Here is a 12108-nt window from a genome sequence, read left to right as displayed (position 1 = left end):
AACTGTTTATGGCTTATAGATTTTCTTCTCTGTGGGTGGCTCTTTGGGATGTCGGTCAAAATCCAGTCACATCTCCTCGTTGTAATCGATGGTAACATTACCTTGCTCTGGCTAACGTGACTGGTACAATAACTGTAATTTCCACACACGTTGTTGATGTCATAAACTATAATGATACAGTACGAGTAGTACAGTTTTTCAAATTATTTCTATAGCAATAGTGTGGAACTACATCCACTTTTGTTGCCTCAATTGTGAAAACTAATGGATTGGGTTTTAAGTGTGTTGCCAAGTTGGTCATAGGTAGTGTTGGCAGCCCAAAACTGGCCGAAAGCTACTGAATGCATTTATGTGGACTGACTGTCGAAGTGTTGTGCTATGCTGTTCAAGTATGTTGATGTGATTCGCGTACGCGTAAAGGTGTCATGTTGATTACAATGAACACGTCAAAACAGAGTAAAATGGGAACTGGTACACGAATTATATGGCAGCTGGCACCTACTTCGGCTTATCAATACACGTTTTTTACCGGACAGGCCAAAAGTGGGAATGGCCTATGCATGAACTTCAGTTTTACTTTTCGTTTTCTATGGATGTACCAGTTGAAGGTATAGAATTGGTCAACACTATGACCTGCTTCACGTAATTCAATGAGTTCGTAGAAGATACCGTACACGTGTTACTGTAGATAGTTTGCAGTCACTGTCTTTGCAAAGAGACAAAACTGGCCAATAAAGGCCAGTGAGGCAAACTGCTCCCCCGGTAATTTCACCAATTGATAACTAGAAGATCATTTAGAACAATCGAACACTAAGATGATGGTAGCAATTATTGTAAAGGTTTGTAGTCTACCGTTTACTCGAAACATGGCCAAAATATCACGGAGACTGCGAACATTTCAAGTTTACACTTAACGACATCGCCATCACAAAAGAGTAATAGAAGTGAATCAGCCCCAGTTGCGGAAGCAGAAGCTCTAGGATCTTTGCTGCCCTCGTTGGTTGAAACGACACGAAGCTAGCTCATGCAGTGTTTATCAAGTTATATACATCAATGGTTAAAGCTGTGGACGTACTACTGCACGTACTGATAAGCATAGAGAAATATAGCAAATGAAATTGGGACAGAGAGAGTTTCTGTAGAGCCAGTGGTCTTAGTCATGTCTAGCATTTCTTTGAATTTGTCGCTGCTCTAGCTTAATTAATTGTGTGTGCTTCAAATGCTTTGATTGACATCTGTGAAATTTTTGAGTGTCAATCTAAAACTTCAATATAAACCTAATGACACGGTCAAGCTTACATCGTAGTAAAGTTCACTTTTGAGCATTTTGAACAAGTACGAGGAAGTGAGGAATGATGGATGGTTTGGGTTGATATTACTAATTTCAAAATTCCACGAACTGCAGTTTGCCATGCAGTTGCATCGTCATAACGCTAGACTTCACATCACATTGGCGGATACAGGGAAGGAGTACTAAGGATCACAACGCCCTCCTTTTCAACGACGTGCCTACCACAGCCAAAATACTTAAATCGAGGGATTCTATTCGCTAAATGACGATGTCTATCCACTGTAACGTTGCAAACTTAAACTGGCGCTTGAATGCCTAGACTTCAATCCCGGATGCGTTAACCCCCATTATACTGCCGACTCAGACATGCAGCGACGCGAAGAAACTAACAGATTGAATTGATTTTGCTGCTTCCGTAGGTCATATATAGATAGGTTTAGATGCTATGGAGCGTGGCTAATAATACAACTCTTTCAAAAAAAATTGTATCCGCGCCTGAGATGGATCAATAAACGAATGTTATCGTCGTGCTGACATATTTCCCTCTCTTAATTATCTGATGAGTAAAATGAAGACGCGAGTAAATAGTAGAACTGCTATGTCGACTAGCGTATAAGAGAAGGATAAGTAAAGGAGGATTTCCACGGAAATCACAGAAACCCCTCTGGATCCGCCATTGTTTGAGTTCTACTTACCAAGTATCCGATCGTCTCTACACACTGGCTCTCAAGCACATGGAATCACCGCACAATGACGGTGGATTTGAAGACATTGTTTCTTGCTAAACAACATCCTCTCAGGATGGTTTTCCTAAATGTTGTATGCTAACTAGTACAAACTGTGACACCTATTTAATAAAGTATTGATGTTTTTTACGTATACCTTCCGTTTTATGATAAACGTATATTAAAGTTCTTGAAATACATATTCCCTAATTAGAAATTAATAGATTACAAATAGATTACACGTGGTCATGTTTTGAATCTACGGAACACTCTCTTATGAAATAATGGATCCACCCCTGACAGTAGGAAGCGCTGCAATATGGTGACGCCAAGTCAAATATCCCGTATGTGGTATTTGAAATTCTCCGCTAGCGAAATTGAAGTTCTAGGCTGATTGGCAATGTTTATGTAGACCATAGAGTTCTAGGGTAATTTTTTGTGAGATGCGACTACGCGAACACGCGTGCACCCATGCACTACACGCACGCACCCAGACACGCGCAGACACAAACACACACACACACACACACACACACACACACACACACACACACACACACACACACACACACACACACACACACAAACCCAGCAAACACGCACAAATAGGAGTGGACAAACCGCTGCCTTTGGCGCAACATTATCTACAACATACATGCAAGTGCTACTATTATAGTGTCAGAGTAGTGCCTTAATTAATTCACCACGGCTAGTGCAATGTCTGAGTGATTTTTTACAAAAGCCTCTTTAACTTAATTTTGCTTAGCGTACAGAGGTGTTGTGCGTAGAGGCCATGTCCTTGGAAAGATAACAACTTTGATGACAGACAAAATCGATGGACTGACGAGTTTGTAATTTGTCCCATAAATTTATTAGCATGTGTGTGTGTGTGTGTGTGTGTGTGTGTGTGTGTGTGTGTGTGTGTGTGTGTGTGTGTGTTTGTGTGTGTGTGTGTGTGTGTGTGTGTGTGTGTGTGTGTGTGTGTGTGTGTTTGTGTGTGTGTGTGTGTGTGTGTGTGTGTGTGTGTGTGTGTGTGTGTGTGTGTGTGTGTGTGTGTGTGTGTCACTGTGCGTGTGCATGTCTGTCCAATGTGTCAGATTGACAACCAGTATTGCTGAGGGTTTACTGAATGTATGACAAAAGAAACATACCTTGCAACAGACACTTACAAAACAGACTACCTAAGCACATGAGACTACACTATCACCTATCTTGCATGGAAAACTTGTCTGCTGTGATATCAAGTCAATAACTGCTTGTCGATCACTCTTGCATTCTAATCCCTGACAAATATTCGGTGGATCGTGTCATAATTGGGATTGTTTGGATAGTCATCACATTCAAAACGGCCAGCTCCTTGAGTAGGTGCAATTGCCCAATGATAGCGACTATGAGTGTAAAAGACAGATTCTGTAAATCCTGGTGTTGGTCGGGTAGCATACCAAACACCGGTGACAGTATTTGGAAGGTATGCTGTGTGTCCAGGTAACTTTTCGGTTTTCGAGCTAAGATACAATCAAACTGTCTAAATTAACTTTTTCTACGTGTTGCAAGGAAAACCTCCAGTCTGATGCAGAAAAATGCTTCTTTCCGTCATAAGCTGTGAGGATAATATTTCTATTGCTTGTTTTAAAATGAATGACTCGCTTGTGATGGCTTGTTGTACAGTAAAATCTCAACTCTTGTGCCCAACTACACATAACATCTAGTTTAGAGTTTAGCCACGAGACTTAGCAATATAAACATATTAATAACCCTGCAGATATTCCCATGTTGTTGAGTAGTTGATGTGAATATCCGTCAGGGCTCGTCGGCAATGCAGTAATCACATCGAATTTAGTTCCTCCGTTGTGTTTGTATGCATACAGGAGCATCCAACCACCTCCGTCTGTTGTCATATCACAGTAGGCCTGCACAAACAGATTGACTAAACAATTGAATTTAATGTTGTTTCAGAAATCTCACCTGAAAGGCAGACTGAGATCCCGGTGGTTGTATCCAGTATACTCCATTTTCCACCTCTGGTCTTTGCTGTTTGATTTGTTTGCATGACAGCGCAGGAGAGACTTTTGTGCCCACTAGGTAAGAGTGACCATCGACTCCAACCCACTCAACACTGTTGCATACCTATTCAAAACACAAAGTCCTCGGGGACACAGTTCTTTGGTATGCACGCACAGAACGTATAACCGAAAAGAGTCTCTCGTGGCCAGAGTCTAAGTATACCCATGCATGTACTTTTTGTTCCGAGTACGGAGGATTTCATCTGGCTGCAAGAGACCAGACTAGCCTGTGTAGTATAAGCTACCAGCGGCGTAACAAGATCTCTGAGGTTGCATGGGGGTGGGGCACATAAACGTTAATTGTATGTAAATGTTATGACGTAGGTACACATACATTTCTTATTATTAAAGATTCGAATCGACTCCGAGCAAACGCCTGCAACTAGATATACTAAAACCGATGCCTGTATCAACTATTTTGCAGCAAACTATGAGACATAAATTTTCACTATCCATTTGTGAAATTGATCTCCAAGACGTACGTTGCCTTTCGAATGTTTCAACAAATTTTGACGTACCGTTTTAGACATACATACATACATACATACATACACACATACATACATACATACGTATAAACATATATTCATGCATGCAGTCATACATACATACATACATACATACATAAACACATCTAGGTATATACATATATACATGCATACATACATACATACATACATACATCATATCACATACATACATATATACAGTAGTCTATACTTCTTGCATAACCCTCTATAGTACATTATATTGATCGATGAGTATTCGATCTAGTAGGCTAGACTCTCTCGCAGAGTAGCGAACAGCTTGACAGACCTCTTGTTGTGAAAATCACTTGCAGGTTACCTTCGTGTAGTGGTTTTGTCGAAAATTTTGCTCTAGGCAGCAAAGCGGCAGGAAAGGAAAATACCGTGCGCTACAGCCTCTACGCAAAGAAAGGACACAAACGTTACTGAACAGCGCTGCATGTATACGTATTGTAAGCACACATGAGCATTGTGCCACAGTAAATGAGAAATTGTAGAGTCTGTGCCTCCACAGATCCCCTGTAGTTACGTATACGCCACTGACAGTACCACAACCATTACGCAAGCGTGAGCATTCTAATATGGGAAATTGAAGTTGTGACCTGTAGCATTTGTTTGTCGTGATACCAACGAAGTGTTCCTTCAGTTTCAGGAGTGCATGGACCTGATGTGAATGGAACTCGAACTTCCTCAATTGCTGGTGCAGCTCTAGCTCGGCAGACGCAAAAAAACAGCACAAGTTTGAACAGCTGCGACATCAATAACCTGACAAATAAACACAACCGTCTATTCTGATTATCTGGATGCTGCAATGGATGTGGCCAATATATAGAGTTTACATGAGGTTATTGTCACGTGTAGTTTTGGAAACACCTACTTCCTGTCTCATTTACATCTGAGCAGACAGCTAGAACGGATGCAAGTGAGCGAACAAAGAGGTCATGCATGAACAGCAACACCTTACAGTGATCTTTTTGAATTGTGGTGAGCTCGAACAATTATGTTCTTTCACAGTACAGGCGGTTGAATGCAGTCAAGATGACGCAGCTACTGGTAGCTACCAGCTGTTACCAGGCGAGTTTGGTGCCTACAAGACTCAAACTCGATTAGAAGCATAATTCATCGAAAGGTAAAGAGAATGACCACAATCACAGAAAGTTGACAAATCCGGATTGGTGCCAAGTCAACACTCAAGGCGCAAATTGGGAGTGGACTAGATCGATCGAGGCAGTAATCGTAGCAGACGTATATAGCTTCAAGTCCCATATTAGAGTAGACATTCGCTCAGCTCAAGTAAAACATCATTGTTGACTCGAATAGGATCTTAGAAAGAGAGAAGGTGGAGCGTCCGTCTGGTGGAGTGATTGCATGTGATAGTAGGGGCGGAGCTGTTGTGACCTAGTAGATGGTAGTTTGAGTTAGCGTCAGGTCGAGAAGACGGCGGCCATAGGAAGCCGAGAGAAATTTAACCTGATCAACACTGGAACAATGACCTGACAACAACAAGAAGGCCGGGTGCCATCAATTGTCTCCACGTAGAACATCAAACTAACGGTTGTTGGTTGCTGCATGCGATTTGGTAACGTCAAAATTCTACTTCGTGCAAACTCCACGTACCTGGTTTAGACCAGAAATCTATATTTAGCTAACGCGTGGTATTAGATTAGACGTGGACTATATCTGGAAATCTATCGCCACGACGCTTAAAGATCGTGACTTCCTACCCAGACCGATTTTATGAAAAATTTATTTCTATCAACTCTTTCTTTTATAATTTCATTTCATCACCAATTGCTACGTCTGCAAAGTGACAATATTAAAAACTCCTGAATTTACCTTCAAATCGACGTGCATTCTTGTGTAATCCTGCACTTCTGGTATTCCTTTTCTCCTAGTCAGAAGCGACGGTACGACATGACTAGCTCTATTCGCCTCTTAATTAAAGTGTAAAAACAGCGTCTGTAGCTTACGTCTAGCTCAATTGCATGTTTCCAACCAACCTCGCAACTTGCCGAGAACTTTCGGCGAACTCGACCGTTGCGTGAAGACAGTATGGACGCCATTACGAGCCTTCTTCTTCTATTAAGTTGGCAAAACGAAAGCGCAGAACCATAAAACTTGGCACGACAATTCTTTACACGAGGTACAACAATCTGACAGACCTGCCAACCTAGCAGTGTCAAAATGTGTGAGTTTGCAGGAAAATATGCGTGCCAATATGGAAATTTAATTTTTTGGGACACGCCTACAATAAAATTAATATAAATAATTTTATATTGTAATAAGTGTTAAATAATGTAAATAAATAATATCTAATTATCAAAATTTAAGTATGTGCATGCCCGATTGGAATAGAAGCCACTAATTAATTAATTTAATTACAGTGCAACAAATGTATAACCGATTGATTAATGTGCCCAATTAGCGACACACAGTATCAACACCAATTACGAAACATAATAGGTAATATATTAAACACAGAACTTGTACTGTACGTACTACTGCCTGTTGTAAAAATCTAAGAACAAAGTACATGCACATTCCTGTGGCTAGTTGGGATGTTCTGGATTCTATTTTCTTGTGGCCATCCTCGACCCCTTTTCCATCAATATATATGGTATTCAGGTAGCCAGCCCCTTCTGACCGACTGCTCCCTCCTTCTATGTCGGTATTTTGACCAAGTATGTTACGAAAGAGCCAGATGAAGAGAGGGGCCGGCACATAGAAATTGATATTGATATATCAAGTATGTGTGTACACATGCATGTACTAAAACTGTAGTGTACAGTTACACAGAACAGGCACGTCCATCATTTTGGTCACACCTACCAATGGTCAGAATGCGGGAGGTTTGATGCCAAATGCGGGTCTATTCACTTGACGTTCAACGTCTATTCAGGAACTTGTTGGTTTCTTTTCACTTGAATTCTCCTATACATAGTTACTGCTTGAAGACTATCCCTTTCCTCTAAGCTAGAACAAGGATGTGACGTTGGCGTTGCATCAGGTGACCCGTCAGGGGTGTCTATGTGCCAATACGGCCAATTCCAAATATTGTCAAGATAGAAGTGTAGCAACCAATCGCTTCTTTCCTTCAATAGTTCTTGTTGTAGTTTCGTGAGCATGACTCTATTCATTTCTACGGATGCTAGATATTCGTCTCAATTGATCATGAGTCTTCTTATAACTCTAATACCGCATATGTCAAATATTTTGTTTGAGTAACCTACAGTACGGACATTTCTACAAATATCAGAATGATGCAGTAAATGCAATAAAATAATATAAATACATCAAAAAGCAAAACATAATTAATTTTTCAATTTACTTAACTTAGTCAATAAACAAATAAAATTAATGGTTTTGCAAAAGTAAGTCTGACAATTTCAGATAATAAAATTTCTCTCTCAAATCTGTTCCTATGTTTCGTTTAGGCCAAAAACATGGGCTCTTCAAAGTCCCATTCTTTCCACTAGGATTCTACCAACAAAGCGACTCCTCTACGGTCTAAAGGGGATAATTTTCCATTTAGAAACCAACGCCGTTCTTCCAATTTCATGGTGACGACGTCAATATTCGATAAGTGAATTATTATTCTGCTTCATGTCTTCCGATTCTATAGAACGTGTTGTCTTACGATAATTAGGCGCCGATTACCAGCTCAATGTAGCCATTCTAGAGAGCAACATCAAAGAACAAAAGACCGCTGAAAATATCTTGATGAAGATGATGACGACCGGTTTAGTATTTGGGAAATGACTGCTTGTAAATATTGATGATCGGCAACAGTTATTTATAGATACTGTATTTCTTCCATTATACGCCGTGCCGTATATTTTTAGCTAGAGCTCGAACTGTGACGTTAAATGATGGCGACGTTTATTCGAGGAAAGCGTCTATTTGTTAAAGGTTCTGTGTCCGTGCTCTAGGAGTGTGTTAAACTGTGTACGTGTAACATCATGCACTATAGGTTTGACGCATTTCACATGTTATCCGGGTAGACAAAATGCCTTTCCCTCACCTACGTCATGTATGCTACAGTACGACCTCTTCCTTCAATCTTCTTACTATAAATACATTTTGTTAGATTTACTGGAATTCATTACAAAGTGGCGTTTAATCTAGAGAGGCGTTTAAATTTTATTTGTAGTGTTTGCCGAGGCGTATAAACAAGTGCGACGTAAATCCGAGAAAAACATTCATTCGATGCCTGTGTATAATTGACGAAATACGATAGGCTATTTAATTCATTAAGAATAACCAACCTAGAAGCATGCAATATTTGTATTTTGTTAATATTATTGGTTGAAACAGACGTGAGAATAATTTTAATTTATATCTATTATACATGCAAATTTTAAAATGTTAATAAATGAATATAGATACATTCAATTGCCAGATGGATTTGAAATACCAAAAGAAAATTTTCCGAAAATTACTACAGTCATTTCAATTTTCTAATTTTAAATTTTGCAATTTTTATTTAAAATCGAAAAAAAGAAATCGAAACTAGCCAATATACCACAAAACATGCAGCAATATTGTAAATAAAGTGGCATATTTAGAACATTAAGAATTCTCATTAATAACAAATTTATAAATAATTAGATAAAGTGTATTTTTTAAAAATTGCTTTTGTACTACAAAATCGATTTGTGCTATTTTATGCTGAGCATTTACACGGTATTTAATATTAATAAAAATTATTTCTTGGTTGACAAACATGTACGTTTTTGTCTTTATCCAAAAAGCATTATTTAAAGTAACAAAGTTACGTATATTCAAATTTAGAAACGTGTTGGAATTTGTTTCATGTCAGTATCTACTAGCTATTAATTAAAGTTGAGACTCACTGGTGTTTGCACCTTTAATATTTTTGTCAGGCAGAGAAATTCCAATCTCAAATTTAGTATTGTTATCAAACAATTATTTTGTCTATTTTACAAAATACTACTAAATTTGTCTTACCGTATTGAGCTCTACACTTAGTCTCGCGTAGCCTGACCCTCTCCTCCATCACTATGCCAGAAGTATGATTGCGGAGAGGGTCTGGCTACGCGAGACTAGTATATACACCAGATCCGTATAACACGGTTCTGATATACACTACTGTACATGTGCATTGCTAATATGCTTGTTTGTCTGACTCATTGGGCCAAGAGCTAATACCTGTATCCAGACCAAAGCCATTTAGCTACAAATAATAATGAGCACAACTACGACATCGTAAACTTTCCTTTACGGAACACTATATTGATTTCATGCTTTAGTCATCATCAGCAGCTGATTATGACATCAACAAGCTGTTGTAAAGTTGTCGCAAATATCATGTAATGCAGTCTCGTTCACATGGTCTTGGTCTTAGCCAACCCACTTAAAGAGGTATGATAGTTTGGTAGTGTTTGGTCCAGCAAATAGATAAGTGCTATTACCATAGGTGAAAGCAGACCATCGAATTATGTTTGCAACAGTAATATGTTGGTAAGGCTTAAGGACAGCACCATTCACGTTATAAATGACAGAAGAAATTTCTCCGGAACTGCCGTCGTAATGGTTAGCAATTGCAACATATGTTTTGTCACATGCTGAAAACGCTTGAAAGTCGGTTGCTCCTTTGGAAGCAATAGATTGAAATTCTTCAAATTTAACGCCATTCCAAATATAGACAATGGAATCAATGTTGTTGCTCTTGGTGTTTTGGTTGTAATAATTAGCAAACAAAATAAATGTAAATTGATTCGACGTAAATGTTTCAACATCGTGTGCAGCAAACGTTGGAATAGACTGAAATATCTCAAATTGTGCTCCTGACCAAAGGTAGATTTTAGAATCAGTGTTGTATGTTAATCCTGTGTATTGATGAGCAATGACAATGAACTGTAAGTTTTCAATTTGAAAGTGCTTAATTGAGAAAGCTCCCAAAGAAGGAATTGATTGGAATAATACAAACTGACCAGATATCCATTTGTAGACATGCGAATTTACGCTGTGGGAAGAATCGTACTGATTAGCAAAAGCTATAAAAGTGTCATTTTTAATATTGAAATGTGCAACGGAATAGGCGCCTTTCGTTGGAAGAGATTGAATGTGCTCAAATCTTTTGTTTCTCCATTTGAGTATTTGAGAGTTGACTCCGTATCCAAGAGACGTTCTGTCTCCGTAATGTTGTGCGATTGCAAGATATCGCTGCCCGTTAATTTCAAAGTATTTTGCATCAATAGCCCCATCGGTTGGCACACTCTGATATATCTCCAGTGCATTTCCATCAAAACTGTATATTATAGAGTCTATTCCATACTTGCTGACATCGTGGTAAGAAACGACCATAACGTAGAACGATCCATCTATTTCGAACGTTTCTGCTCGATAATCGTATCTTGCAGGAATGCTGGTAATTTTTCTTGCGTATTGTATATCACCACACTGCCGCAGTTCTAAAACGTTAAGAAAAAATTTAATTTAAATTGAATTAAACAAAATATGTAATATAAATTATTTGATCTTGCCTTTCTCAGTGCTCGATGAAAAGGGGTCTGCCTTCCACATGCTGACCTGTATTGTTTTACAAAAGACGTCATTTGAAAAATATAAGTGACAAATAATTTCTTTAATTACTGTTTTATGGTAAAGTGTAACATAGTTGTTACTTTAGTTACTAATGAATAATTGTATTTTTCTTTTCACCGTGATTTCTAAATTGCATGAGTCTGTGCACTTTGTACGAAGTTGAAGTTGTATCTACCACCGTTTAAAGTCAATTTGCCATTTTGCGCCATAACCCTATCTTTGTATGAATCTTTTTATTAAATAATCTGCGATAGAAATATGTTAAATAGAGGACTATTATCGTTCTCGAAACTTTACTTAATAATGAAATAATAATTTTAATTCATTTGTTTATGAGAAATTATCTCACTATTACGAAATCAGTTTAATGAAATTAAAGTATTTCGCATTTTTACTTCAAAATATGGTTATACTTTTAATTCTATAGATTTTAAATTTGAATGGACCAAGGCTCTAAAGTGTCTTAAGAATATCACTGCAAAATATTTAAAACATAAAAAGGAAAGTTATAATTATATCATAGTTGATCGTATAAGTAAAATAGGAAATATATACGTCAGAAAGGCCAAATATATATCTTATAATATTCTTACTTGAGTTTTTAGTTGCACCACTTTACTTTGCAGATGTTCCAACTGCATTCTATTTGATGATATTTCTTGTTTCAATGTTTCTACTTGGATTTCCTACAAAACCTTACTATTTGTTACATTTACAGAATTTAACTTTAAGTACATCGACACCCCTTCCTTGTTGCAATTACATGGTTCTCCTTTCTCTCCCTGCAAAGAAACTGTTTTTAGAAGCTAAATTTTAAAAGTGTTTTAAATTATTTTATTCAAAGTAAAATAATGTTAAAAACCTAGCAATGTAATTACGAGCAAGCGATATTTCTAGCAGCTAAGTACTTTAGCGCCGTTTTGTCCATCTCGTCC

General features: G+C 38.1%; 1 protein-coding gene across 1 annotated transcript; it reads right to left on the bottom strand.

Annotated features, from left to right (window-relative positions):
• Positions 1-3292: 3292 nt before the first annotated feature.
• Positions 3293-11818, bottom strand: LOC134180748 (uncharacterized). The gene is made up of 8 exons (XM_062647932.1): positions 11767-11818; positions 11113-11158; positions 10056-11040; positions 5209-5371; positions 3982-4143; positions 3772-3926; positions 3577-3708; positions 3293-3521 (listed from the first exon to the last, which is right to left on the bottom strand). Exons 1-8 carry the CDS (start codon positions 11812-11814, stop codon positions 3293-3295), a joined length of 1920 nt encoding a protein of 639 aa, XP_062503916.1. The 5' UTR covers positions 11815-11818.
• Between the last annotated feature and the right edge of the window lie 290 nt (positions 11819-12108).

The sequence above is a fragment of the Corticium candelabrum genome, chromosome 6 (genome assembly GCF_963422355.1).
Source record: "Corticium candelabrum chromosome 6, ooCorCand1.1, whole genome shotgun sequence".
NCBI lineage: Eukaryota > Metazoa > Porifera > Homoscleromorpha > Homosclerophorida > Plakinidae > Corticium > Corticium candelabrum.
Note: the sequence above shows the minus strand (reverse complement) of the source record. Positions and strands in the feature narration are given on the sequence as shown.